The sequence below is a fragment of the Gekko japonicus genome, unplaced genomic scaffold, assembly GCF_001447785.1.
Source record: "Gekko japonicus isolate JY-2015 unplaced genomic scaffold, Gekko_japonicus_V1.1 scaffold21, whole genome shotgun sequence".
NCBI lineage: Eukaryota > Metazoa > Chordata > Lepidosauria > Squamata > Gekkonidae > Gekko > Gekko japonicus.
The window spans coordinates 1754096-1778848 of NW_015173122.1; the positions used below are offsets into that span (position 1 = coordinate 1754096).

Sequence of the window (24753 nt, forward strand, 5' to 3'; positions counted from 1 at the left end):
TAAACATGGCCTTTTGCAACTAAATCTCTAATGCTTCCACTCACCAGGGGATAATGCACAATAGTTCCACGGAAACTCACAGAATGAGACATGGAGACACCAAGAATTTAGAGAACTATCTACAAATGGCAGCTGCCGAACCATTTGGAGAAGGGGAACACAGGGGGAAGATGCTCGTCCCGGGGGGGGCACTTGGTTTAGCTCCAAGGTCTCGTCTGTTGTTCCCGCAGGGTTCAGTGACACATGAAGCTGCCTTATACTGAATCAGATCAATGATCCAGCAAGGTCAGTATTGCATACTCAGACTGGCAGGGACCCTCCAGGGTCTCAGACCGAGGTCTTTCACACCATCGGTTGCTTGGTCGTTTTAAACAGGAGAAGCTGGGGATTGAACCTGGGACCTTCTGCGTGCCAAACAGGGGCTCTTCCACTGAGCCACGGCCCCACTGACATCGCTACCGATGTTGCTGCCCTGGGTCTATGAGGAGCTCGGAAACTTCCCAGGATGGCTCCAGGTGAAACGCTGAGAGCAGTTCCCAAACCCCAGGTCTTTAAATGTGCGCGTCTTAGTAGGGTTTGTTCCAAGGGATTCACGAAAAGGCAACTGGAAGAGGGAGAAACAAACCACACACAGAGAATGCTTCAGGAGCAAACACAGGACGCGGCCGATGCAAAGTCATTTCTCCCGAGCTCCCAGGCCCCAAGATAAGCCTGCTCCCCTTGACTGCCTTCCCCCAAGTGGGGTCCCCACCTTGGCAGCGACACTCCAGCATTGCACAAAGTTTCTTTGGGTGGGGCAGAGGACCAGGTCTGCAAGGAACGAAAGAGCCCAGAGGCGAAGGACCTTCCTAGCTTGGCATTTGACCAAGGGAGTGGAAAAAGCCCCCCCCCCGCACAACAAATACCTCTGGTACCAGAAGAAGTCTTCTTGACAGATCCTGGGGACGCTGTTGGCCTCTCACCTCTGTGAGAAGAGAGCCGTCCCACAGTGAACTCACCCTGCCCCCTCCCCAGTCCAGGAAAACACTCGCAAAGCAAGCCAACCAGATGCCACAACATGACAACCCATCAGTTCTCTGCGTGGCAGGTCAGGACGGAGCTGTCGCAGACAGGGAATGTGGGTCTCCCCCCCCCAACTAAGGACCACTGCCCATGCGCCATCTGATCAAGGGTGCACATCTCAAGAGCTCCCACGAGCGAGAGCAGGTGAAGGGCGTTTAGGAGTCGAAACCAAGGGCTGGGACGCGGTCCAGTGCAGAATGCTGGCCTGGCCAGGCAGAGGTGACTACCCGCAGCTATTCTGAGAGCCTTAAGCAACTAACAAGGACCCGGAAGGGTAAAGAGACCCGCCCTGCCAGGCAGGGGGAGGGGGGTTTGCCTCGCAGAGCAGGGAAGTGTCAAGACGTCGCTAATTTAGTCATGGAACTCTGGCAGATGCAGAGTCCTCGCGTCCGGCTGCCCAGGTTAGCAGGAGGGCGGAATCCCAGGCCATCCTGCCGGGATCCGGAGAGTCGCCACGTCTCTTCCTCAGGGTCCGCCGCTGTAAGAATAGTCTGCCTTGTTGTGCATCACCAGTTCGTTGTCTACAAAGTAGAAACTGTCCGACTGGGTTTCGTAGGGGTGAAGGATCATCTCCTGGACTGGGAAAAGAAAAGGGGGGGGGGAGGCATAATTAAGATCCCGCCCTTCTGTTGGCTTCGTAGCAAACCAGCACATGCATCTAGGGCGGGGTTAACCAATGTGGTGCCTGCCAACAGCTTTCCTGATGCTGGCCGGTGGGCGTGGCTTGATGGGGACTGGTTGTGGGAAGTGGGTGTGGCTTGGTGATGGGAAGTGTTTGTGGCTTGGTGGGGATTGGTTGTGGAAAGTGGGCGTGGCTTGCTGAGGACTAGTTGTGGAAAGTGGGTGTGGGTTGGTGGGGTGTGGAACGTAGGTGTGGTTTGGTGGGACGTGGTTGTGGAAAGTGGGAGTGGCTTGGCGGGGAGTGGTTGTGGAAAGTGGGAGTGGCTTGGCAGGAATTGGTTGTGCAGATTAAAAGGCATCCTATTAAACAGATTTTCTGCCTGAAATGCTGAAGAGTTACTATCAGAGTTATATATAACCTTGCTCCCTGACACGTGGTTGGCACTGCTTCCTGTGCCAGCCATTTTGTGACTGGCCCCACCTCCTGTGGCAGCCATTTTGTGATTGTGCCCACTGCCCTGTGTCAGAGTTCCAAAAGTGGCCACAGGCTCAGAAAGGTTGAGGACCCCCAATCTCGGGCAAGTGCTATGGCAAGAGGTCCAAGGCACCCTCTAAGCCAGGGGTGTCAAACATGCGGCCCCGGGGGCTGGATCAAGCCCCCGGAGGGCTTCTATCAGGCCTACAGTGGAACTGGCTGTCTTCTGCTTCTTTTTCCAGTTTTGCTACTGCTGCGTCATCGTAGGTTTGCTGGGCACTACCTGTGCATGCCCAATCAGCTGTGCCTGAAGTGGGCTTGGAGACAGAGTGGGTTAGTCTAGTCTAGTCACTGCTGCGAGATATGGCACTAAAAATAACACTAATAGGCAGTCATTCAAAACTTCTTCAAGGCTGGGGTTCTTCAAAAGGGGGGGGGTGTTACCCTGTAGTTTGTTTGTACCAGCAGAAGACAGGACATGGGCACGTCTGAATTTCTCTAGCACAGGGGTGTCAAACATAAGGCCCGAGGGCCAGAACTGGCCCATTCAGGGCTCTTATGCGGCTCGCGAGCAACTAGTGCAAGGGAGGAAGCAGGAGACTGTGGGCGGGGAGTGGGCGGAGCCACTCCGACTGTGCCTTCGGCATGACAGAACAACCTCATCTGCAGCAGTCAAGCAGCATGGGGGTGCCTGCCCAGTGCTACACCACTGGGTCTCCAGTCCACCCATGTCGGTTTTCCTTTGCACCCCCCTCCCAGCCCATGGGGCCTTGCAGTGAGGATACACCAACTCGGAGCTTACCAGCTGCTGCCCTTTATACAGTTTATATCCCTGGTACCTGGCATTACGATTTATGGCATGCATGGCCCGGCCTGACATTTATGTCAGTTCTGGCCCTTGTAACAAATGAGTTCGACACCTCTGCTCTAGCACAACTAACAACTTTTGTAAATGCACCCAATGTCCTATAATTGTTGGGGCAGAAGGTTGGCAGCAGACTGGAGTGAACCCCCACCCCCATGCACACTCCTCCAAGAATCACCAGCTGTTCCCTTAGAAGAGGAAGGGTCTTCTGAAGGGTATCCACATAGCTGACCCGCTCCCGCCCCACTTACTGAGGTCCTCGGAGAGCTGTGGAAATTCATAGATGTGCTCGCACGTATTTTTACTGCTGGGGATGCAGAAGCCAAATTCGAAATCAAAGCTCTTCAGCAGCTGGTCCCGAAAATAGTGCCTCTCGATCATGCGGAAGTTATTGATGGGTTTGTCGCCGACTGTGAACTCCACCCTGCGAGGGAGAGAGGGCAATGGTTTGCTCCCGGGAAGACCCACGTGCTCCCCGGGCCAAGAACCCGCACGCTGGATAGCCAGTTAGGTAGTGCTACGAGGACGCCAGGCTTCAGATCCCCCCCGCTCCCGGCCATGCCTAATGTATCTGTCCTCCCTTCTGTCACCTTTTGGCACCTCTGGTGAGAGCACCCTGGCTGCACCAAACAAGGGAGAGGCAGGGAAAGCTGCCCAGCAGAAGTGGGGTTGCTGCTCTGAGACCCTGGCAGGGACGATACCTCCTGCTGGGCATTTTTGTGGATCTGTGTTTTGCTTTGCACCAAGGACCGTGCAGCTCGATCAGGGGTGGCCAAGCTTGCTTAAACGTAACAGCCACAAAGAATAAACGTCAGCTGTTTGAGAGCCGCAAGATATGAATACACACATATTTATTGGAAAGTATGCAAATTTATATATTAAATTAAAGAGACAAATGCCTTCTCCAAGCCAAGCCAGCCTGCTGGTGGGGCGGGGCTTGGAGAACACATTTAACTTTAGATGGGGAGGGAGGGGAATAAAGAGAGAAAGAAAGAAAGGTGGAAAGAGAGAGAGAGAGAGAGAGAGAGAGAGAGAAAGAAAGAAAGAAAGAAAGAAAGAAAGAAAGAAAGAAAGAAAGAAAGAAAGAAAGAAAGAAAGAAAGAAAGAAAATATATGGGGGAGGGAGAGGTGGAAAGAAAGCAACTTTAACTTTAAATGTGTCCTCCAAGCCCCCCATGCTGGCTGGCTTGGTTTGGAGAAAGGATTTAAAGAGACAAATGCCTTCTCCAAGCTGGCTGGCGGGGGCGGGGGGCTTTGAAAACACATTTAAAGTTGCTTTCTTTCTCTGTTCCCCCCCCATACACCTCACGCCTACCCAGGGAGGGGAACATTGTCTGGGGAAGAGAAGACCGATTGGGGAGGCATGCCTCCCCTTCGCTTCCCCAGCTGCCCTGCTGGGAGCCGCACAGTATGTGTGAAAGAGTCGCATGTGGCTCCCGAGCCGCAGTATGGCCACCCCTGAGCTAGATGAATGGGTGACACCTAATGAAAGGGATGAGGGGGTGGCCAGAAGCCCCCTCCCACAGAACCAGGGAGAGCAGCATGCAGGCCCTCCCTGCCCGTGCAGCTGGTTTGCAATGTGGGGAGCCAAATTAGGTCAAAGTGCAACACGACCATGTTTCCTGCTCACTTGGGGCCAAGCAGAATTATTCCAGAGGGCTTTTTTGCACAGGTAAACAGGACTGTACTGTAATGAGATGGTGAGAAAGTTGTACTGGTAAATGTATAGGAACACTTTGAATGAGGCAGTGATGTGCGTGTACTCTTGGTGCTTTGGGGGGCTACGGTGGGAGGATTTCTGGAGTTCTGGCCCCACTGGTGGACCTCCTGATGGCACCTGGGTTTTGGCTGGCACAGAGTGTTGGACCGGATGGGCCACTGGCCTGATCCAACATGGCTTCTCTGATGTTCTTATAGAGACAGTGGCCTGTACTACTGTATTACTGCCTATTGCTGTAGGCTTGCTCCCAATTTGGGTCACTTCTACACCCCTTAACATGTGATGTTTAAAAGCTCATGCTTGGTTTTGGCTCTGTTTGAGATCTTGTTTGTTCTCTGATTCCCATAGCCCAGACCAATGTTCCCTCTAAGCTGTGGAGTCTTGTGAGCAAAAATTCTACTTTGTGAGCCACTGGCATTAAAGTTGTGAGCGAGCGATTTGGCTACTGCATAAATTAGTTCGCTCTGGGGCCGTCCTTTCTGAGCCAAGACAAAAATGTGCGAGCCGGAAGCTAAAAAACTCAGCTAGCTCACACTAACTCAGCTTAGAGGGAACGCTGGCCCAGACCCTACTGTACTGCTCATTGGGTGTCCCAGCCTGTTGGTTGAACTTCACTTACACTATGAAATCTGCCTTGAGTCTCAGTGAGAAATAAATAAGTAATAAACTATGTGAGACCACCAAAAATGCTGAAACAAGCTCCATCTGGGGTAGGGTGGGGGACAGGAAACAGCAGCTCAGGGTGGGGGAGTAAACTGGGATCAGGTGATGGGGGGGGGTCAATCTCCCCTTCCCCAAGCATCAAAAAAGCAACACGGGCATGCTTCCTCCGCTAGAAATCCTGGGGGCTCTGCGATTCCTAAAGTCCCAGCGGAGGAGAGCACAACCCTGAAGCTGGTTGCAAAGACCTACATCCGGAGAGCCCCCAAGGCCAGACTCAAGAAGGCGGAACAGGCTTTTTCGGAGCATCTCCCCTGGATGCTTTCCACAAACTTGCCAGGGACCAGAGGCTCCCTGTTACCCGCCAAAGTATCCACAAACTTACGTGGCTCCAACCTGGCGCAGCCGAAGGAACGCTGGCGTGAACTGGTAGCGCACAAAGCGCCCCGCGTTCGGATCAATGTCCTTCTTATCGTCATGCTCCCGTTCTGGAATGACACAAAATGGGCACGAGCATGAATGCAACTTTGGCTGGTATACCCAGAAGTCCCTTGCCGTGAAAATTATGCCAGGGCAGGGTCACCCATTGGGCTGCAACGCTCCCTCTAAGCTGTGAAGTCTTGCGAGCAAAAATTCTACTTTGTGAGCGACTGGCATTAAAGCTGTGAGTGAGCGAGTTGGCTTCTGCATAGATTAGTTTGTTCTGGAGCCCTCCTCCCTGAGCTAAGATAAAAATGTGTGAGCCGGAGGCTAAAAAACTGTGAGCTAGCTCACAGTAACTCAGCTTAGAGGGAACACTGTTTGGCTATGACCCATATATGGCGCTGATGCCCTAAAACAGGGGTGTCAAATATGCGGCCCGGGGGCCGGATTAGGCCCCTGGAGGGCTTCTATCAGGCCTGCAGTGGAACTGGCTGTCTTCTGCTTCTTCTTCCACTTCTGCTGCTGTGGCGTCATTGTAGGTTTGCAGCTTACAGATACACACCTGAACCGCATACTCGAGATTGCAACAGCACGGACATTTTGATGTAATAATTCAGAGCAAGAGGTGTTAGTTATCAGACACTGTTAAATAAACAAAATATTAGGTAAAGGTAAAGGTTCCCTTGCTCGAAAGCCAGTCGAATCCGACTCTAGGGTTGCGGTGCTCATCTCCGTTTCAAAGCTGAAGAGCCAGCGCTGTCCGAAGACGTTTCCGTGGTCATGTGGCCGGCATGACTAAACATCAAGGCATGACTAAACACCAAGGCGCACGGAACGCTGTTACCTTCCCAACGAAGCGGTACCTATTTATCTACTTGCAATTTCTTGCTTTCGAACTGCTAGGTTGGCAGGAGCTGGAACTAGAGACAGGAGCTCACTCCATCATGCGGCACCCGTGTCTCGAACTGCTGAACTACCGACCTTCCACAGCCTGCAGTTCAGCGTCTTAACCACTTGAGCCGCTGCAGCTCAAAATATTGCAAGAGTGCTAATGTTTTAAGCATGTTTGTGGTTGTGCCCTTTATAAAGTTTATATCTCTGCTACCTGGCATTACATTTTATGACACACGTGGCCCGGCCCAACAAGGGCTCATTTATGCCAGATCTGGCCCTCATAACAAATGAGTTTGACACCCCTGCCCTAAAACCTTGACTTCCACAACCCAAAGGGCTCAGGTAAGCATGGTTTGAGTAATCAGCATTCAAATGGGCCACACCTCTTGACCGGCAGCCCAAAGACTTTGGCTTTCAAACCGGAGTGTTGGGGGGGGGGGGTTTGAGCATCCACATAACGTCATGGTCTCTGAAGACGTGTGCGTGTACACGAAAGCTTATGCCAAGAACAAAATTGTGTTGGTCTTAAAGGTGCCCCACTGGACTCAGACTCTGTTACGTTCCAATCATGTTCAACTTGTCTTTTCCCCATCCTCAACATGCTATTTCCAAAACCTGCTTTTTGCCATTTTGGGAGAGCGAAGAGCACTGTCTAGTCTTATCATCATGCTGTCTGGATGGGAAGGTGCGCATTTTTTTTAATGTTTTTTTTTATTTTTTTCGATTTTTAACAATTCTAACACTTCAAACAGTGAACAATTAATCTTCCAATTACATTCACATCCTGTAAATAGTTCCTGAGTATGTACAACATTATAACATGTTCAAAGAATTACAATACATTACTCATCACACTTCCGAATATGTTTTCAGTAGAAAGATAACAGACTTGGCGTAAACTTAATAGAAACATTAGGAAGCAATCTGAACTATTGGAGCGGTAAGAAAGAGAAGAAAGAAAAGGAAACTTCTATTATCAACTTACAATAACAATTACTTCATATCATTCGACCATTTGGAAGATTTAATGTGAAATATTAGAGCTAGTGGAGAAGAAATAAGTAAATAAGTATGAGATTTTGCGGAACTAGTCATTACATTTTTAAGGATCCTGCCACAGTTTTGCCATTTTCCCTCTGGCTGCCCCTTGTGAGTGACGACCACTTTCCTTCCCACATCACTGGCCAGCTTTTTAAAAAAACTTGTGTAATCTTACTCTAGCAATTACCAATCTTTTTTTTAAAGCCCATAAAAAGTCCAGCAGAAGGGCGGCAAGGAACAAAGGCATGGGAAACAGTGGCAGGCAGAGTGAAGTTAGCAGAGAGCCCCCACGTGCGGGAGCCCCCTTACCCGTGTGCACGCCTCTGCCCTTGCACGTGCAAAACAGAGAATCCTCCTCATGCAGACGCGGCCTCCGTTGCATGAAGCCATGAGGCTGCTGCAGAGGCTGCATCGGAACTGCCAAGTACCAGCTACTGCAGGGGGGATCGTTCAAGTAGCTTTACAGCTGACTACTGCAGGCATAGCCGCTGGGCTCTTCGCCTGCTACCTGAACCACGTTCCATCACATCTCTCCCTATATATAATTGAATAGTGGGTGCCAAAGTTCTAATTCTAAAATGCACTCCCTTAGTGTATGGCTGATGGCACTGCTCCTCAGCATATATCGCCACCAATCAGAAGGCAAAGCCCGGGTCCCGCCCACACCACCACTGCTGCGACAACCTGGTCTTTTGCATATGGAAGCTGATTGGACTTCAGTCCATTCCACACCTCAAACTCCCCCCCCCCCCCCCGCAAGGCAGTTGTAATTTTCAGTTGCATAACATACCTCATAGGGGAGAGGAGAATGGGTAACAATGGTTACCACTCTCCAGGTGAGGGCTACAGATAACTCAAACATACAAATGCTCTTCAGGTAGCAGAGATCAGTCCCTCCGGAGAAAACAGTGGACTCTGTCATTAAACCCTGCTGAGGTTGCCACAGGAAACTGACACTGTTTGCCCAAAGCCAGAGCACTCTCCCAGAGCCTCTTTCTAGATCCTGTTGTATTTATTTCCGCAACGGGCATTATTTCTAGTCTCTAAATAAGTGGTGCAAATGTGATATTTTGCGTTCGTTTGTCTCAGGTTCCTCCCTGCTTTCTGCCCCCGACTCTGCAAAGATGAGGAATGTGAAACAAAGGCATGATAGGTGCACTCCGGGGTGCCGACATCCAACTTTGTGAGAGAGTCCATGCATCTCAGGACTTGGGGAGAAGGGAAGAAAGGGAATGCAACTTTTGTACCCTGGGCTTGGATCACGGGAATAAAATGCCTAATGACCACTTTCCCGCATATACGCTGCATATCTAAAAGCAGGACAGTGTTAGGGGGGCACGCAAAATGGATTGTGCAAAAGATTTCATCCTTAACGATCATTTGGGGAGGAATACCTTTGGGAATAACTGGTAACCTACTAAGCCAGGTATGGCCGAGACCTGAAGGGTCACCTTCTCCAACACCGAGATCTGAGTCCCATAGAACCAACAAGATTTTCAGCCTACGAGCTTTCAATAGTCTGAGCTCCCTTTGTCTGATGCAAGTAGGAAGGGTGATCTGACGAAGAGCATGTTGACTCCCCAAAGCTCCTGCCCTGAAAATCTTGCTGGTCTTTAAGTTGCCCCTGCACCAATTCCGAACTGACATTTCTGTCACTCGTCTGTCCCTATTGCTTCAGGGTTCCCCCCACCCCACCCCGCAAAGTGTTTTGCTCTGTCTAGTAGTCCCAGAGGAAGCAAAACACATGTGGGAAAGGAGGGGGGCGGGACCCCAAAGCAATAGGGAAAAACGAGTGACAAAAATGTCACTGCAGAATGGGTCCTGGATTCGAATCCAGCTGTTCTACTGCAGATCAACACAGCTGCTCCCTGAAACGATCTTCTCCAACATGGCTCTGCCTGACAGTGGAGGCCATCAGAAACCCTGCTCTGCCCCGACCTGGATAGTCCAGGCAATCCCGATCTCGTTAGATCTCGGAAGCTAACCCGGGCCGACCTTGGCGAGTACTTGGATGGGAGACCTCCAAGGAATTCCAGGGCTGGGGCGCAGAGGCACTCGATAGCAAGCCACCTCTCTGAAATGTCCAAGCCCCACTAAGCCCCAACCATGACTTCCAGGGAGACACACACATAAAGACACACACACACAAATACACATTAAAAAACCCAAAAATCCTGCTCTGTGTGCCCCCCAAAGCTAAGTGGGGGAGCACCAGAGAGCAGATTCCCAGGTGCGGCATTCGAGTGGTGAAGCACCCTCTCCACGGAATCTCGCCTGATACCAAATCTATATCCTTTTAGGTGCCAGGCTAAGAACTTTTTATTTTCTCAAGCCATGTCCCCTCTAAGCCGAGTTAGTGTGAGCTAGCTCACCGTTTTTTAGCCTCCGCCTCACACATTTTTGCCTTAGCTCAGGAAGGATGGCTCCACAGCGAACTAATTTAGGCAGTAGCCAAATCACTCACTCACAACTTTAATGCCGGTAGCTCACAAAGTAGGATTTTTGCTCAAAAAAACATAAGAGAAGCCCATGTTGGATCAGGCCAATGGCCCATCTAGTCCAACACTCTGTCACACAGTGGCCAAAAATACCAGGTGCCATCAGGAGGTCCAGCAGTGGGGCCTGGACACTAGAAGCCCTCCCACTGTTGCCCCCCCCCCAAGCACCAAGAATTAACAGAGCATCACTTGCCCCAACCTGAGAGTCCCTGCCTATATCTTGTGGCTAATAGCCACTGATGGACCTCTGCTCCATATGCTTATCTAATTCCCTCTTCAAGCTATCCATGCTTGTAGCCGCCACCACCTCCTGTGGCAGTGAATTCCATGTGTTAATCACAAGACTCCACATTTTAGACAGAGCATTGCTCTCAAGCCTTCTAGACCCCCACCTGTCAGGGTGTTTTTCAGGTTTGGCTTGCAGAGACTCTTCCAATGTCGTTTTTAGCATATTTCAGATCTGGAGTCGGCTTAAATATGACATGTTAACTGTTGCTTTGTTTTCTACCTTTGATATTTTATTGGGGTTTTCAACTACATTGTCATTTTACTGTTTACTTTACAAGTGGCCTCACAGAGGAGTGGAGTATAAACAGATGCTCTCAACTATTACAAAATGAAGTATTTTACACTGTGGAGAATATGCCCCTCCAGCCGAGAATTCGCCCTAATATTTCAGTTATTGCTATTACACTCTGTGCATGCTCAGGAATCCAAGTTGCAAACTCATAGCTGGTAGGAAGGAGGGGGCTGGGGGAAGGAGTCATCAAGCTCTAAGCACAGAGCACTCATGCTTATGCTAATGACTCTGACCAAAGTAGGACAGGTTTTTACCATCTGATACCCTTCTGGAAGGCGACACCCAAGGGAGCACGGAGGGAAATAGACGAATTGCTGGAATTTGCTCATGAGACAGGACGATCCGAATGATCCCAGGAGGGGAACAGGCTCTCCCAAGGGAAGATTGTAAATTCTCTGGACACAGAAAAGAACCTTATGGCTTCTGATCAGGGAGGCATAGGCAACAAAGTACTAAGTTTTTCCCTAGGGACTCCACCTTGTCCATGCAGTGAGAGACAATGGGAAGAAGTCCCAATTGTAAGAATTAAGATAATGCTGGACTCTGAACTACTGCAACTTCGTAGGGAAGTTTTTTTATTAATGTAACATAAAGGAACATTCAAAGTCGGAATCCACTCCTGCAGGCTGTGTGAACCAGGCCAAAGAGCAGGGTTGGGGGGAAAGGAACAGGCCAGCTAATCCAGGCTGATGCACCGCCTAGCAAGACGGCCACACTGCAACAAGACAGGCCAATGGTCACCCATCTGCTGTCAGGCTCCCCTGGCTTTCTTTACCGCAAAACCCACTGGAAGGGAGGTCAGGACCAGTGTTCCCTCTAAGCTGAGTTAGGGTGAGCTAAGCTCACAGTTTTTTAGCCTCCGGCTCACACATTTTTGTCTTAGCTCAGGAAGGATGCCTCCAGAGCACACTAATTTGTGCAGTAGCCAAATCGCTCGCTCACAACTTTAATGCAATAGCTCACAAAGTAGAATTTTTGCTCACAAGACTCCACAGCTTAGAGTGATCGTTGGTCAGGACCTCCCTGAAAATGGGCTGATGAGAAATTGGGGAAAGTTTGCCTGCTCACTCACCTGAAACTGGGGGCTTGGTGATTTCAAACAGCACCGTGCCCGACTCCATGTCTCGGATTTTGAACCGCGTGAAATCAATCTTGTACACGTTCTCCTCGAGAGTGCACAAATAATCTGCGGGAGGAAAAGTCACAGAGTTAGGATGCATGGCCCTGAAAGACCCCGAGTGGAGGTTTACGCTCTAGCCAAGCCCTCGTGGATCGGTGGGGAAAGCCTTTGTGGCAGGGTTGCATCCAGCACAGAGATCCAGAGGAGAGACCAAAGAGGTGAGATGCATTCCCTAAAATATAATTTTTGCTCTGGTAAAATTCCACAATAAGAAGTAGATCAAGTAGAACACTCATCTTTTGCATGACTCATAATAATTAGTTTAGTTTTAGGCATTTTATAATTATTTTGATATAATGTACTGTTGAACGCTTCTCCTTTCAACATTTCCATGATTTTAAGGTTACATGTACAAATATGTCAAAATATTTTTTGAGCTGAAAGCTAACTTGCTTGTATTTAACGAATTTGTATTATTTTGATAAACGGTCTTTGTCCGCAAATAAACATCATTCATTCATATATGACTTGCTTGACCTTATCGTCACAAAAACAGGCTTTGAAATATGCAGACAACACCTGGTGGATTTCCCCTGCTTTGAGGTCTCCTTTTTCCCTCCTCCCATTGGCAGCGGAGGGAAAAAAATGCGAATTAAGCAAATGTATGCAGGTTGCGGGATTCAGCTTCTATAGGGATGATCTGTTTAAAAATGCCAAAAGTGGCCTTGACCTGGATAGCCCAGGCAAGCCCGATCCTGTCGTATCTCAGAAGCTAAGCTAGGTTGACTCTGGCAAGTACTTGGATGGGAGAACTCCTCGGAATACCAGCAGTCGGGAGGCGGGGGCAGGCTTCATTCAGCCACCTCTCTGAATATCCTCCAGGTCCCCAGTAGGGGTCAGTCACCAGAGGTCGCCATGACTTCCAGGTGCGCGCGCACACACATGCATGCACACACAGGGAAAATGCAAAAAAAGAGAGAGCCAAAAGTGGCCAGAATGCTTGGGAGGGGGAGGACACAGAGCTCAACCTCACATTCTCACAAGATGCACGGCCAAGCCAAAGTCTCAGCTTTCTAGATCCCCCCCAAAAAAAAAACACAGGGGGACCTGGCAGCGTCTCTCTTCCTGCTCCCCACCCCCAAATGCTTTGTGCAGCTGCAAGAGGATTGGACCTTCTGGCAGAACGTAAACAGTAAGCTGCTTTGCAAGCCCTACAGACACTAGAAGCCTGACCCCACGTCTACACACCCCTCTGTTCCTGCTCTGTTCCGTGGGACGGATGGACTCATCACTGGCTTGTCTTAAGCCCGTCGGGGAAGACCATGCGAAGCTTCTTCTCGCTAAGTGGATCTTGGCCGGGACCAGGGGAGCCAGCTGAAGTGCCATCTGGCTCTCCGCATGGCCACCCCTCCACAAGGCTCAGCAGCCGCTAGACGAGAGCTGGGTGAGTGTGGGAAGTCCCCATACTGGCTGTGCCATGGCAGCACCTCAGATCCCTGGCACACGGAGATCGGGACTGGAGCCCTGGCACAGGGCCTGGGCAGCACAGCTCAGGTGTCTTTTCCACCCAGCCTTTCTTCCAAGGCGCTCCGAATGGCACGGGAAGCCATTACCTCATTGCCACCAGGCTGAGCGACTGGCCCAAGGTCGCCCACCAAGCTCTGGGGCAGAGCAGGGATTTGAGCCTGGGTCCCAGACTCCAGTCTAAAAACCACACTGTAGTCTGGCTCCTTCACAGGCTGGACGAACGGCAGAATCCAGGGCATGCAGTCAGGGCCGCCAACATCACATGGTGACTGCTCCCTCGAAGCTGTGGAGTCTTTTGAGCAAAACATTCTACTCTGTGAGCTACCGGCATTAAAGTTGTGAGTGAGCAATTCGGCTACGGCATAAATTAGTTTGCAAAGACAAAAATGAGTGAGCCGGAGGCTAAAAACCTGTGAGCTGGCTCACACCAACGCAGCTTAGAGGAAACACTAAGGAGGCATGCCGCTTCTACAGAGGCTCTGCCTTCCTCAAAATGAGCGCTGTGCCTGGCTCGACAGCTGCAAAGAACTTGGAAAGAATGCCTCCAGCTCCTTGCGGGGGTGGGGGGGCCTGCCAGGGCATGGGGGTCCCATTGGACGGACAGGAGCCAGCCTCCCTCCCTCTCCAGGGCGTTCCTGTCCTGCACAGTGTAAAAAGGTAAAGGTAAAGGTTCCCTTGCTCGAAAGCCAGTCGAATCCGACTCTAGGGTTGCGGTGCTCATCTCCGTTTCCAAGCCGAAGAGCCAGCGCTGTCCGAAGACGTTTCCGTGGCCATGTGGCCGGCATGACTAAACACCGAGGCGCACGGAACGCTGTTACCTTCCCACTGAAGTGGTACCTATTTATCTACTTGCAATTTCTTGCTTTCGAACTGCTAGGTTGGCAGGAGCTGGGAATAGAGATGGGAGCTCACTCCATCATGCGGCACCCGGGTCTCGAACTGCTGAACTACCGACCTTCCACAGCCTGCAGTTCAGCGTCTTAACCACTTGAGCCACCGCAGCTCCCCTGCACAGTGACCGTCCTGTATTTTGCTTTACGCAGCTCAGCCAGAACAGTTCCCTCCCGCTAGGTTCTCCTTGCATCCAGCACCAGTTTCCTGTTCCTTTCTTTAAAACTGGAATTGCCGAGCCTAGCCTGCTCTCATCAGATCCTGGCAGTCCAGCAAGGTTGGCCCCAGTTCGTACTTCGATGGGACACCACCGAGGAAGTCCAGGGTTGTTACACAGAGGCAGGCGACGGCGAGCCACCTTTGAAGTCTCTTGCCTTGGAAATCCTACAGGGCCGCCGTAAGTCGGGTACGACTTGACGGCACTTCCCCCCTGCACCAGTCGTTACGGAACCTATTTTGTATCGCCCGCTACTGTCGATTGAACAGGGGACACCAGCGGCAGCGGCCATCACAACAGAAGTTGCAACACGGGAAGAGACAAATTCATACGCGAAGGTATAAACTAGGGAAAAGCGAGACTCTTCGATCACTCATTAAAACTGAGCGAGATGTTCATTTCATCCATTTCATCCATAGCTGTCACTGAAGAAATGGGCTTGCAGAGCCCGCAGGCAAAGCAACTGACAAGACAGATGCACACCCCAAACACACATTCATAAACACTGGCCAGGGTCTTTCCCCCCCCTTGGCTCAAGTCACAGAGGGTCGCCCCCCCCCTTGCCCCCAGCTTCTTTTCATGCCCTTATCGACTGGGCCAATTTCATTCAGGTCGCCCATAAAAGCATTCATTATTTATTTATTTAATCCATATGTGCCCATCCCTTTCTCCCCAACAGAGGCCCCCAACAGCTTATATCATTCTCCTTGCCTCCATTTGCTCCTCACAACAACCCTGCGAGGCAGATTAGGATGAGAATGTGTGACTGGCCCAAGACCACCCAGCGATGGCACAAGCAGGGATTCGAGCCTGGCTCTTTCCCAGATCCCAGTCCGACACTCTTTAACCACAATGCTACACTGGCTTCATCTCGTCACCTTCTAACCTTTCCTCCCCTTCTCTGCTGCAAGATCGGAAACAAAGAGGAAAAAATTAAAACCAATAAACGAAACTAAAGTCCCCAGAATGGCAGAGCGGCAGCGGCATCCACAAGGGGGCACAGGGATGCCACCATGGGCAGGTCAGTAACAGTATCGAGAACCAGCCGACCAGAGAAGGAAGCAAGGATGGCACCAATCCTGCCAAAACCAGCCAAAGGGAGGAAGAGCAGCGCAGATTCCAAGGGGCCACAAGGAGGCACGCCAGACCCACTCAGACTGGCAAGGGAAGAAGCTTGCCACTCTGCACCCTTGGCTGGGGTCCAGGTGGGGCAGAGCAAGAGGTGCCCACTCCAGCAGGGCTGCAACCAATGTTCCCTCTAAGCTGTAGAGTCTTGAGAGCAAAAATTCCACTTTGTGAGCCACTGGCATTAAAGCTATGAGCAGTAATTTGGCTACTGCATAAATTAGTTTATTCTGGAGCCATCCTTCCTGAGCTAAGAGAAAAAACTGTGAGCCGGAGGCTAAAAAACTGTGAGCTAGCTCACACTAACTCAGCTTAGAGGGAACACTGGCTGCAACATGCTCCCCGCTGTGAGCATTCACCTGCTCCAGGCTACTGACACAGCTGGTGCTACTCTTGGCCAGCCAGAGTGCTCTCCTGGGTGCACCCCCCCCTTCCCACCTGCCGCCATGGCAATTATCTTCTCCCTTTCCCAGGCAGGGAGGGTTGCTATAGAAACAGTGTCAGTGGCTCATCAGAGGGAGGGAGGGAGGGAGGGAGGGGGAGCGGGTGCAGAGTCTCCAGCAAGGAGCTCCTCGGAAGTCCTCTCCTCTCCTTTTTCTACAGAACCTCTGCCCCACAGACTCCTGAAACAGAGCCTGGCCCTCAGGGGGATTTCACCTGGAGCGAAGGCAGTAACTCTCGTCAGGGCACAGGGATTGACAGCAGCTTCCTGTCGGTGAGGCGGGGCTTCCTGTATAGACTGTGTGGCACAGCCACCGGGCCCCAGAGCCAATGGAGTCTCCGATCTCTTAGCAGCCAAAACGGTTGGACTCGGAGAATGGGGAAAGAACAGCACCACTTCAGCGCTCCCTTGCCATGCCGTGGGCCCAGACTCAGCCCCCAGCAACTCTCAGGAAGACCTCGGAGAGAAGCAGCACAGCTCCAATTCTTCGTTGGAGGATGGAGGGACCATCTAAGGGGCTCGATACAGAGCGGCTTAGAATCACAGAATCGCAGAGTTGGAAGGGGCCCTACAGACCACCTAGGCCAGTGATGGCGAACCTTTTAGAGACTGAGTGCCCAAACTGCGACCCAAAACCCACTTATTTATCATAAAGTGCCAACACGGCAATTTAACCTGAACACTGAGGTTTTACTTGAGAAAGAACAACTCATACAAGAACAACTCATACATTAACTTAAGATGACCCAAACAAAGTAAGGAAAGCAATCCCAAATGCTTTCATTTACTTAAAGTTATTTGGCAGAGAATTCGACACTTTAATGATGGTCTGGGCCTGTCTGGGGCGATGGCACGCGTGCCCACAGAGAGGGCTCTGAGTGCCACCTCTGGCACCCGTGCCATAGGTTCGCCACCACTGATCTAGTCCAACCCACTGATCAATGCAGGATCAGCCTAGAGCCAGGGGCGGCCAAACTTGCTTACCGTAAGAGCCACACAGAATAAACGTCAGATGTTTGAGAGCCACATGACACGAACCAATATTACAGACATGTTTTTATTGGAAAATTTGCAAATTTGCTTTTTATTAACAGTAAATGAGACTGCCAAAAATAAAAACAAAAGCGATAAAATAGATATTGATAATGATATACACATTTGTCCAATAAGAACATAAGAGACGCCAATGTTGGATCAGGCCAAAGGCCCATCTAGTCCAACACTCAGTGGCCAAAAATACCAGGTGCCATCAGGAGGTCCACCAGTGGGGCCAGTGATGATATTTGTAGGCTTGGGGGGGGGGCGGGGAGGCAGGCCTCCCCTTCGCTTCCCCAGCTACCCTGTCGGGAACCACACAATATGTGTGAAAGAGCCGCATGTGGCTCCCAAGCCACAGTTTGGCCACCCCTGGCCTAGAGCATCCCTGACAAGTGTTTGGCCAGCCACTGCCTGAAGACTGCCAGTGAGGGGGAGCTCACCACCTCCCTAGGCAGCTGATTCCACTGTGGCACAAATCTTACTGTAAAAACGTTTTTCCTAATATCCATCCGGTACCTTCCCGCCCTTAATTTCAACCCATGATTGCGAGCAGGGGTCATTTCATAGAAAAAGAGGTGCAGGAGCTTATTAGCAGAACTTATTTGCATATGCCACACCCCCTGACATCACCGGAAGTGTGTCAGAAGGCAACACTCACCACACAGGCTCCACTGGACTGTTTTGGATTGCTAGCTATTGGTGGGGAGGAACATGCAGATCTGTCCTTACAGAGGAGGGAGAGCTCGTACCTGAATAAAACTTACTCTTAAAGGTGCCACTGGACCAGTGTTCCCTCTAAGCTGAGTTAGTGTGAGCTAGCTCACAGTTTCTTAGCCTCTGGCTCACAGATTTTTGTCTTAGCTCAGGAAGGAGGGCTCCAGAGCAAACTCATTCATGCAGCAGCCAAATCGCTCGCTCACAACTTTAATGCCAGAGCTCACCAAGTAGAATTTTTGCTCACAGGACTCCACAGCTTAGAGGGAGCCTTGCACTGGACAGTTTTGGATTGCTAGCTATGGGGGGGCGCGCGCAGATCTGCCCTCACAGAGGAGGGAGAGCTTGTACCTGAAGGTGGGCCGGGGGGGCTGTGCAACTTACCTAGCTGCTTCTTGCTCCTCGTGGCCCAACTGGGGGCTGCTGGGAGCAGGGGGTGGGGCTTGTTGCATGTGCCCGCCACCTGGGCTCCTTACTGCCGGAGCTCCGCTCCTGTGCTCTCCCGCAGGAAATGACCCCTGATTGTGAGTCAAATCCTCTGCTGCCAACAGGAACAGCTCCCTGCCCTCCTCTAAGTGACAGCCCTTCAAAGACTTCAAGAGAATCAAGTCCCCTCTCAGCCTCCTCTCTCTCCAGACTGAGCATTCCCAAGAGCCCTTCCTCACAGAGCTTGGTCTCCAGGTCCCTGATCATCTTGGTCGCTCTCCTCTGCACCCGCTCCATTCCGCCCACTTCCTTTTTGAAGTGAGGCCTCCAGAACTGCCCACAGTACTCCAGGTGCGGCCTGACCAATGAAGTGTACGGCAGGACTACCACATCTTGTGATCTGAATGTTACGCCTCTGTTGACAGACCCCAAGGAAGCATTAGCGTCACCTGTTACAATCTACAGAAGTAATAAGGTAGGCTTGGGACAGATGGATGGGCTCAGAAGAAGAAGAAGAGATTGGATTTATACCCTGCCCTTCACTACCCAAAGGTGTCTCAGAGCGGCTTACAAACTCCGTTCCCTTCCCCTCCCCACAACAGACACCCTGTGAGGTAGGTGAGGCTGAGAGAGCTCTTGACACAAACTGCTCTTTTTCAAGGACAGCTCTTGCCAGAACTACGGCTTGCCCAAGGTCATCCAGCCAGGTGCAAGTGGAGGAGTGGGGAATCAAACCCGGTTCTCCCAGATTAGAGTCCGCGCACTTAACCACGACACCAAACTGGCTCAGACAGTTCTGCCATCTTGTCCATTAGCAAGGCCTCAACCCATTCCTTGAAAGGGCCAGGGATGTGTCATGGGCAGACGCCCTCTTTCCCCCTCCCAGCTTGCCAAACCAGTTTTCCACAACATCTAAATTGGGCAAACGAGGATTAGCATGAGCCAAGAATTGCCTTGAAAGCAGGGCAGGTTGCGGGTCTGCAAACCCTGGTTTGGGGGGGAATTCTGGCTCAGGGTTAACAGCTGATTGCCTAGTTTCAGATGCCACGACCAAATACCTAGAAAGAAGAGGATGGAGGAGGACAGGGGAACCCGTAACACATTCCTGATCTTCTATACCAAGCAGCCCCCCCCCCCCCAGGTCTGTTTCTTAATAAGCTTTGGATAAGGGACCAATAAGATCAGGGGCTATTTTAAAACCTGCTTCCACCCACATAAGCCAGGTATCAGATGAGGCAATTAGGGGATTAGCACTCAGGACAGAGACCAACAGAAGGCAAGGGCCAGAAGCAGACCGGAGCCACACCGCCCCTCAGCCTACCCACCGGAAACCCGGCTTGAGTCAACTCAGAGAAACAAGGCCTGCCTGGCAGAGGAAAAGGAAACCACACCTAGTGGAGACTTCAGTCCACAGTGCCTGCAGAGCTCAGGCAGGCCCGCCTAAGGCGTCCACAGCAGGAAAGTGCAGGAGCAAGATCCGGCTTCCGCTTAAAAAACAAGTCTTTTCTAACTCTGGCCGCCTGCAAAAGATGAGCTTAAAACAGGAGGGGGACGAACGCTGGGACAATCTCAAAAACCAGAAAGACAGGAAGTACCCTGTGTTAAACCGAAGCACCCCCGTTGATCCACCACCACCCCCTTCTGATTTAATCTGCAAGCATGGCGCATACGAGCCGTGCTGCTGAAGTGGGACTCCTTTACAACACAAATCCACGCAGCCAACTGCATGGAATCCTGCTTCAACCCTTGGCCGCTGCGTGTAAGCACCACCACGGGGAACCAGAGTCAGGTGTCTGAGAACAGGGTCCTTTATTCTTCTCCCCCTTCCCACCACCTTCTCCCAAAGGCTCCAGGGACTAGGTTCTTTTGATCTTCAGTCTAGGTTGTGCCAACTCAGCCGTGGGGGGGAGGGGGGACAGATCCAACATCCCTACACATGTGCTTCCTGCAGCCACCTGTGGGAGGCAAACACATCCAACACCTCTGGGGCTCCTCTATTGCAAACCCCCCGCCCCTCAAGAGTCACTGCCTGTTTGGTGTCATGGTGTAAGCTCTTGGAGGTGTGTCGTCTAACATGCAAAGGAGTTCCTGCTACAAAAAGAGCCCCGGTCATGGTTAAGTGTGCGGACTCTAATCTGGGAGAAACGGGTTTGATTCCCCACTCCTCCACTAGCACCTGGCTGGATGACCTTGGGCAAGTCGTAGTTCTGACAAGAGCTGTTCTTGAAAAAGAGCCGTTTCTGTCAAGAGCTCTCTCAGCTCCACCTACCTCACAGGGTGTCTGATGTCGGGAGGGGAAGGAGTTTGTGAGCCACTCTGAGACTCCTTTGGGTAGTGAAGAGCGGGATATAAATCCAATCTCTTCTTCTCTTCTCTTCTCTCTGCTTTCTCTGACCCCCTTCCGATGCACCTGTAAGCCTCATTTCCACCTGCCTCCCAAACCATCCCAATTATTTTATGTATTCACTCGTTCAAAACATTTATGTCCCGCCTTTCCTCGTGGTTCAAAATGGCTTACAATAATAGCTCAAAACATTCCCAATGACAACCAAAAATAAAATACCCAACCCCAAATCTCTACCCCTCCCTCAAAAGGTACCTGCCAATTAAATTCCCTTGACAGGTCTGGCCAACAGGGGTTGGCCTTGCAAGCACCTCCTCCAGTTTGCCCAGGAGGACCTCCCCTTAGCTCTCCAGGGAGCCCATTCCGCAGAGCCGAAACCAGGACAGAACAAGACCTGGAGGCTGGATGGTGCCCGGATGGGCCACCCTAAAGGATGCAGTCTTACTGCAGGGCAGCCTTCAAATATTTGAAGGGCTGTCATGTAGAAGATGGAACAGATCTATTCTCTCTTACTCCAGATTGCTAGATCTAATGGGTGGAAATTATAAGGGAGTGGATACCGGCTAAATATCAGGAGAAACTTCCTAACTGTAAGAGTGGCTGAGCAGTGGACTGCCTCGGGAGGTGGTGGATGCTCCTTCTCTGGACATTTTCAAGCGGAGACTGGATGACCGTCTTTCGGGTATGTTGTAGGGCTCTCTTTCGGCTATGCTCCTGTAGAGTGCAGGGGGTTGGACTAGACGACCAGCAAGGTCCCTTCCAACTCTAACATTCCATGATTCTATGGGATAACCAACAGAACGCTGCCTGAAGGCTGTAGTTGGTGCACGGGGACCTATGGAAGGTGACAGGACCTCAAGTTACTCATTGATTAGTCACTGATTTGCCTTCCTCTGAGCAGAGGCCTGGTCACATCTGCGAGCTGCATAGCTCCTGATATGCCATGGGTGCTCCACAAAGGTAGTTCCACTGGGACTTCCCTGGGAAGCAGCCCCCATTCCTCAGCCTCAGGTCTGCCTTCTGCAAACTGGGAAGGACCCTGAGACATGGGGTGGGAGAGATCCCCAAAGGAACCCCATGCTTATTGCAGGGCAGCCCTTGGCTTATTTAAATGCAACACGGAGAATTCAGCTCGTATCTGCGTCAGAGTTGAGCAGGAGTCCCTTTCAGCCAGCCCCAGCCACGCGGCTTTGCGCCCTTCGCAACCGACATAGCAGGTCTCCTCAGCCGCTTGCCCCGATATCTTCCAGGTATGCCTGGAACCGTGTGGGGGCAACTGGAGAATGCCACAAACCTTCCCCACCCATCTAACTAGCTCATACCTTATCCCCCGGCGGATTTGGCTAAGTTCATTAGCTAGTGTTTGCTGGCAGCGATAGGAGTGCTAAAAACAGCAAACTGATCTGGAAAGGGGGGGGGACCCAGGAACGGTCAAATGGGAGGGGCAATCCAAGACTTCTGAAGCATCTCCCAGAAGTCAGGGGACACCCCCCCCTCCCAAGAAGCCAGATCGACACATGCAACACAACACTGGTCAAGGAGGGGTGGGCAAATGGTGGGGGCGGACGCTGTTAATTTTTATGGGGGAGCGATTTGCTTATAATAAATACCGTGGAAGCTCCCTGCAAACCATCCTGACGGGAGACGGCCACGACGGCCCCTCCCACTCCTTACTCGGTTACTCTATAACGCATTAATTAATGAAATTACTTAATTATTAATACCATAGTGCCGCCAATGTGCACAGTGCTATCCAGATGGCACTAAATAACCACAATCAGCAGCCATGGGGTCAGCAGAAGGAGCTGCCCCTCCTCCTGAGTAATCCCATCTCATCAGGTTCTTTGGAGGATGGTCTCTCAAGGCAGAGTTTCCCTTCTGCTTAAACCCAGAGTTTGGGGGATGCCAACGCTGGGGGCCGGGAGCAAGGAAATAGCACCTGGTGTGGCGGAACAGTCCAGGAAGTTCTCAACAAAACCAGGGGGGGGGGGGGGGGGACGGAGGGAACAGTTCTCTTTGCCACCTGGGGACCAACTCTGCTCTTCATCCTATTCCCCTGACTGGCAAATGCCAGGCCTCGAAGGGCAAGGTGCTGGAAAGGGCAAAGGGTGCAAAGCCGCGTGGCTGGGGCTGGCTGAAAGGGACTCCTGCTCAACTCTGATGTAGATACTCTGATTGCTCGGTCATTCCATCCACACAGGTGAGGCTCAGAATGGATCACCCATTCATAACCTGGGGTAGCATTCCTCGTCCCCACCCGGAAGAAGTTCTGCACCACCCAGACTCCGCTCCTAGGGTTTGGGCAGGAATATGGGGCAGCAGCACAAATTGTGTGTATGTGTTTACCCCGGGGAGTTAAAAGACACCCAAGGGCCTCTGATGGACCGGCCCACCACTAAGGACAGGGGGGTCACAAGGCCTGCTGAAGAGAAGCCCCTTGATAGGGCTTGATGAAGTCCCACAATCGCAGTGCCCAATAGCCATGCCGACAAACCCCCAGCTTCTAAGAGGGATGGATTCTCCCATGCAAGACTGAAAGATCCAGACTGCTTTGTGGAGAAGACGCCCCATCGAGATTAAAGCATGCCGTGCGGCCTTGGCCTTCTTCCTCAATGTATAGATGGCCTTTGGGCTTGGCTTACTTGCTCGAGCCACCGGCAGCCATTTTGCTCTCAGCCTGTGAGAGCTGGTCTCCTGCTGCTGGACAGGCGGCCTTTCTTTCTGTGGTTCACATTTTCTACCCCCAAACTGCTGGAATCTCGAAAAGGAAAGGTGCGGCTTGCGGCCTTACAAGAGGCAGAGAAATTTCAAGGCCATGTGCATATCATACAACCAACGGGTCACGAAAGGTCACCCCCGTAGCATTCTCACAAACAGAGAGAGGGATTTGAGCTAGTGTCAAAAGCTGTGGGAAGTGGAACACGAGGAGCAAAGGAGACTTTAATCAGTATCACTCCTTCGACGTGCTACAAGTTAGAGAAGAGCCCAGTACTACAATGAGGGCACTCTACATCCCACACATCTGGAAAAACAGTCCGGTGCCACCCGAAAGACTACAGACAGAGTTGCTAGGCCACACCTCTCCCCCCCACCACCACTGGGGGATGGGAGAGTACAGTTGTCAGATCCAAGTTGGAAAACTCCTGGTGATTTCGGGAGGAAGCCTGGAGAGGACCAGGACCTCAGTGGGGGACAATGCCTTAGAGTCCACCCCCCAAAGCATTCATTTTCTCCACGGGAACTGATCTCTGTAGTCCGGAGACGAAGTGTCATTCCTGGGGATCCCCAGGTTCCACCTGGAGGCTGGCACCTCTACAATCTTCTGGGAAGAGAGATGTGCGGGTGCCACGGGATTCCAGCTTAGTTTTTGATGCAACAGCCAGCCCAGTTTGAAATCTGTTCCCGTGGGAAGCGTGTGCCCCCCCCCCCCCAAAAAAGCGAATTGTGGCCAAACGGGCAGGGGTTTCCAGATTCTACCCGGCTCAATCTTGCGGGCGGCTTTATTCACACCCCCACCCCATCTTGGCCCAACCCAAAGGGCCCCTTTTCCCGGTGACCTGTGCGCAAGCCTTGCACCATATTTAGAGGCAAGACTCTACCAACATCGCCCTTTCTGGGCCCGGGAAGAAAGATCTTGTAGCCGCGAGTTCCAAAAGCCCCAAACCCTCCCGGAGCCTGGAGTTCCACCGGCAGCTACCCTCTGGGAAACCCGGGCGACGGCGGTCCCCTCCGGGGCCCATGCAAACGGCAGGCTGCCCCCGGGGAGGGGGCGCAACCCCGCCGTCGCTTGGCCCCCGGAGGCCGCGATCTCTCCACCGCTTCCGCCGAGAAAGGAGACCCTGGGGCTGGCCGCCCCCCTCCCTCTCCCTCTCCCTCTCCCCGGCGGCGGGGCTCACCGGACGTGATGTTCTGGAGCCCCAGCACGTCCTCGGGGCTGATGCCGGCGCGGCGTCCCCGCAGCTCCTCCTCGGTGCAGGCGGGCGCGGCGGCCCCAGCTCCGGCCGCCCCTCCGCCGCCCTTCTTCACCTTCATGGCCTCGCTGCGGCCGCCCGAGGAGCGACAGGCTGCGG

At 51.9% G+C, this 24753-nt stretch overlaps 1 protein-coding gene across 1 annotated transcript; it reads right to left on the bottom strand.

The window, feature by feature from the left end:
• Positions 1-284: 284 nt before the first annotated feature.
• On the bottom strand, positions 285-24723 carry UNC119 (unc-119 lipid binding chaperone). Its single transcript, XM_015421905.1, has 5 exons — positions 24580-24723; positions 11912-12025; positions 5789-5891; positions 3275-3447; positions 285-1640 (listed from the first exon to the last, which is right to left on the bottom strand). Exons 1-5 carry the CDS (start codon positions 24713-24715, stop codon positions 1528-1530), a joined length of 639 nt encoding a protein of 212 aa, XP_015277391.1. The 5' UTR covers positions 24716-24723; the 3' UTR covers positions 285-1527.
• Between the last annotated feature and the right edge of the window lie 30 nt (positions 24724-24753).